The sequence below is a fragment of the Salmo salar genome, chromosome ssa03 (assembly GCF_905237065.1).
Source record: "Salmo salar chromosome ssa03, Ssal_v3.1, whole genome shotgun sequence".
Classification (NCBI taxonomy): Eukaryota; Metazoa; Chordata; class Actinopteri; order Salmoniformes; family Salmonidae; genus Salmo; species Salmo salar.
This window is the reverse complement of record NC_059444.1, coordinates 56,057,011-56,061,953: the sequence shown is the minus strand read 5'-3', so window position 1 is coordinate 56,061,953 and position 4,943 is coordinate 56,057,011. Positions and strand designations below refer to the sequence as shown.

The window sequence follows — 4,943 nt, the reverse complement described above, 5'->3', positions numbered from 1 at the left end:
GTTATTAATTCTATCAAGTACACATTTACTGGATACCATGCAGCATAATTATAACTCCACATTCTGAATGTTAGTTCAATGGAGTATAGCAATGCTAACCATGCTGTTACTCTTCAGTCTCTATAGTGGAAAGACAAACAGATGCAGAGGTAACATCAACACACATATCTGGATAGAAGTCCAATAAAAGTCCAATAAAAACACACCAATATGGAATACTTTGACAAATGATCTATGTGATAGACCTATATTTTACTCACAAGTGCCTGTAGGCCCAGATTCAAAAGCACCCGAAATATAGGCTCCAATTTAAGCACTAATGCCAAGGTAAGCAGTATTGCCAAAGTCTATACTGCCTGTCCGCTGCATAGGCTACGAGTGTCTTATTCTGAAAACCGGGAGCATAAAGGAGCGGGTCTACCAAAATAAATCAGACCACTTAAACCCGTTTCTAAAACGAAATACAGTAATGTTGAGTGTGTAATTGATAGAACCCATACATCTGTATCTTTACATAATGAGCTGAGGTCCAGAAACCACAATTACCCTTTAAGTAAGTGGTTACAACGTAGTTGGATACCATCGTTTCCGTGTGTAAATGAAAAGGTGTTGCGTTTTCAAACATCAAATTGCTGTTCTTTTCGAAGTGAAAGGCCAATCTCAATTTTGTTCTATATGGTGATATTTATTTCGGTCATAGTCTGACTAAAATGGGTTCAGATGTTTATCCTGGTTGAAAGGACAATATTTCATGATAAAATAGCAAATAAATCAAGATGTAAGAATTACTCGAGCGATGCACCTGTCCTTTCCCTGCATTTTCTCCAGACGTAAAACAACACTCAGGTATGAAAGTGTAAGGGAACTTCCACCTTTCACTTTTGGAATACCTTGCAGACTCTTTGTATAAAGGATCGACACAGGTTGGAGCATGGCAGAACTCGGGAATTCGACAAATTGATCGATCAGGAAGAACACTTAATCTCTTTATCCTTTGCGGACAACTTTGTTTTCTCGGAATTATACGAAGTAGGCTATCTTTCGGAACGATGCTTCAGAAAATGGTAGGATATAGGGTCATGTTTATTCACTTGTTCCTGGTCATTGAGCTCTTGTCATCTTTTCAACATTTCATGAGCTGCTATGTTTCATTTAAATTAGCTGACTCCTTTTGGTACAGTGATAATAATGCAATATTTTGTTTATATTTTTTGGCATCTTAGGGTCATGAAGTCTCTCGAGAACCTCAGATCACTTTCCCTGACAAACAATACAGACAAGTCAATAATTTCAAGGTAAGAAATATGCATAAACAGGTTTAGTTCTATCCATAACCTTTTTTTTTGTCACGGCTGTTTGAAGGATCGGACCAAAATGCAGCGTGTTTGTAGTTCCACATAATATATTTATTGTGAAACTAAATGCAATACACAAAAAATACTTCAATACACAAAAAACAACAAACCGTGACACAGAGAGGAAAACACACTACTCAAAAGATAATCACCCACAAAAACAGGTGGGACAAACATCAACTTAAATATGACCTCCAATTAGAGGTAACGAGGATCAGCTGCCTCCAATTGGAGATCATCTCAAACAACACCAACATAGAAATACAAAACTAGAAACTGAAGATAGAAATACAAAAACAGACAAACACCCCCTGTCACGCCCTGACCTACACTACCATAGAATATAACAACTTACTATGGTCAGGACGTGACAGTACCCCAAAGGTGCGGACTCTGACCGCACCTGAAAAAATAAAAAAAGAATCAACAACTAAACCCCCCCCAACAACAAACCCCCCCACACAACAACCCCCCCCAACAACAAAACACAAAGGGAGGGTAGGGTGGGCGACTAATGTCTATGGCGGCTCATATGCAGTACCCAGAACCTTCTTATCTAGCGCCTCCCCCCATGGAGGTGGCTCGGGTTCGGGGCGTAACCCCCACTCCACCCACTGATCCCTCTGCTTCTTTACCACCTGACCGTGGATCGTCGTCGAAAGAATCGGACTGTAGATCATTGCTAGAGGTTCTGGGCTGTAGGCCGCCGCTGGAGGCTCTGGGCTGCAGGCCGCCACTCAAGGTTCTGGGCTGCAGGCCACCGCTGAAGGTTCTGGGCTGCAGACCGCCGCTGAAGGTTCTGGGCTGCGGACCGCCGCTGAAGGCTCCGGGATGCGGACCGCCGCTGAAAGCTCCGGGATGCGGACCGCCGCTGAAGGCTCCGGGATGCGGACCGCTGCTGAAGGCTCCGGGCTGCGGACCGCCGCTGAAGGTTCCGGGCTGCGGACCGCCGCTGAAGGTTCCGGGCTGCGGACCGCCGCTGAAGGTTCCGGGCTGCGGACCGCCGCTGAAGGTTCCGGGCTGCAGACCGCCGCTGGGGGCTCCGGGCTGAGGAGCGTCGCTGGAGGCTCCGGACTGGGGATGCGCACTGGAGGCCTGATGCGTGGGGCTGGCATAGGAGGCGCCAGACTAGTAACACGCACCTCAGGGCGAGTGCGGGGAGCAGGAACAGGACCCCCCGGACTGGGCAGGCGCACTGGAGGCCTGATGCGTGGGGCTGGCATAGGAGGCGCCAGACTGGAACTACGCACCTCAGGGCAAGTGTAAGGAGCAGGCACAGGACATACTGGGCCGTGGAGGCGCACTGGAGATCTCGAGCGTAGAGCTGGCACCACCCGTTCTGGCTGGATGCTCAACCTAGCTCGACCAATGCTGGGCGCGGGCACAGATCGCACCGGCCTGTGAATGCTCACTGGTGATACAGTGCGCATCACCGCATAGCTCGGTGCTTGCCTCGTCACCCGCTCCCCACGGTAAGCACGGGGAGTTGGCTCAGGTCTCCAACCTGACTCCGCCAATCTCCCCGTGTGCCCCCCCCCCATTTTGGGGGGGGCTGCCTCTCGCACTTGCCTCGTGGCTTGTACAGCACCTCATAGAAACGCCGCTCTGCCTTCGCTGCCTCAAGTTCCTCCTTCGGTCGGCGATACTCCCCAGCCTGACTCCAGGGTCCTTCCCCGTCCAAAATGTCCTCCCAAGTCCATTTCTCCTGCTGCTCCATTCCTCGCTGCTTTGTCCTTTGGTGGTGGGTTATTCTGTCACGGCTGTTTGAAGGATCGGACCAAAATGCAGCGTGTTCGTAGTTCCACGTAATATATTTATTGTGAAACTAAATGCAATACACGAAAAATACTTGAATACACAAAAAACAACAAACCGTGACGCAGAGAGGAAAACACACTACTCAAAAGATAATCACCCACAAAAACAGGTGGGACAAACATCAACTTAAATATGACCTCCAATTAGAGGTAATGAGGATCAGCTACCTCCAATTGGAGATCAACCCAAACAACACCAACATAGAAATACAAAACTAGAAACTGAACATAGAAATACAAAAACAGACAAACACCCTCTGTCACGCCCTGACCTACTCTACCATAGAAAATAACAACTACCTTTGGTCAGGACGTGACATTTTCTAAGAGTACATTAAACACTGAATTCGGAAAGTATTCAGACCCCTTCACCTTTTCCAGATTTTGTTACGTTACCGACCATTTCTCAAATTGATTACAAATAAATAAAAAATCATCATCAATCTAAACAAAATAGCCCACAATGATAAAGCAAAAACAGTTTTTTGTTTTGAATAAATTAGCAAAAATGTCTAAAAACATGTTTTGGCTTGGTCATTATGGGTTATTGTGTGTAGATTGATGAAACAAATAATATTTAATCAATTTTAAAATAAGGCTGTAACGTAACAAAATGTGCAGATAGTGAAGGATTCTGAACACTTCCCGAATGCAGCGTATATAATTAGGTTATAACGAATATGCAATTTGCAAAAATTTTCTGATATTTGCCATCAATTCACAAGGCATATACTAATACAGTTCACTCTTCTTCTAGGCTGAGGAACAGATGGCCTTCATTTCGCATACTCTGAACGCTATAAAGAAATTGTACAGCAGTGGTAAATATGAGTCCACCGCCTGGGACCAGAAAGGAGTTGACAAGTTTATGAATGACCTCTATCGCCAGACCTCGGAGCTGGACCAATGCGTATGTCATTTGTGATTTTCGCCTCTTAAACATTAATGCAAAATGGAAAATATTATACTATCCTACTAGATTATAATATAAGTGGTTACATGTTAATCAAATCATAATATTAAATGAATTATTTGTATTTTGTTCTAACAGGTAAAGTCTATGAAAACTAGACTATCAAAATCTGTCAAAAGAGTGAACAAAAAGATGAGCCTTCACTTCAAGTTCCTGAAGAATTACTTGAAACGCGAGGTAGGTTGATCCATTTATCTTACAAAGAGAGTAAATTCACCAAATCTGGATGTATTTATATGATGATCAACATGTGTCTGTTCTCAAATCTTAACAAGTCTATTTCATTTATGCAGGAATACAGCGCAAGCGGCTGGGAAGACATAAGGACAGTGGTGCTGGCACACCTACATAGACTAGACACAACATTAAGTATCCAATGAGCGTTATGTGTGTGTTGTGTAGATATTATTTATTTATATATCTATTTATTCAACTATTTATTTACACATTTTTTTATTTGTTTTGAACGTATTTATTTATTGTGTAGTACTGTATCCACAACTCTGTGGAGTAAATCATTTTTTATACTGAATAATTATGTGATTGATTTAGGCTATACATATCCTAATGTAAGAATGTTTTCGTACATTTATTTTTGTATTTATGAAGGCCATTGCATACTGTATTTATTATTGCAACCTGATAGGAAATGTTTGTTTTTGTAATAATGAAAAATATTTTAATAAAAAATATATATTTTACCCATTTTTTCAAACTTAACTTCAGAATCTTTTTTACATCTGTAATCTTTTTTAATCAAATAAATTGTAATTTATCGCATACACATATTTAGCAGAT

The 4,943-nt window shown here is 42.7% G+C and overlaps 1 protein-coding gene across 1 annotated transcript; it reads left to right on the top strand.

Annotated features, from left to right (window-relative positions):
* Positions 1-1,049: 1,049 nt before the first annotated feature.
* Positions 1,050-4,525, top strand: LOC106592586 (interferon a3-like). Its single transcript, XM_014183929.1, has 5 exons — positions 1,050-1,064; positions 1,224-1,295; positions 3,930-4,082; positions 4,224-4,322; positions 4,439-4,525. The coding sequence occupies exons 1-5, from the start codon at positions 1,050-1,052 to the stop codon at positions 4,523-4,525; spliced, it is 426 nt and encodes a 141-aa protein (XP_014039404.1).
* The last annotated feature ends 418 nt before the right edge of the window (positions 4,526-4,943 follow it).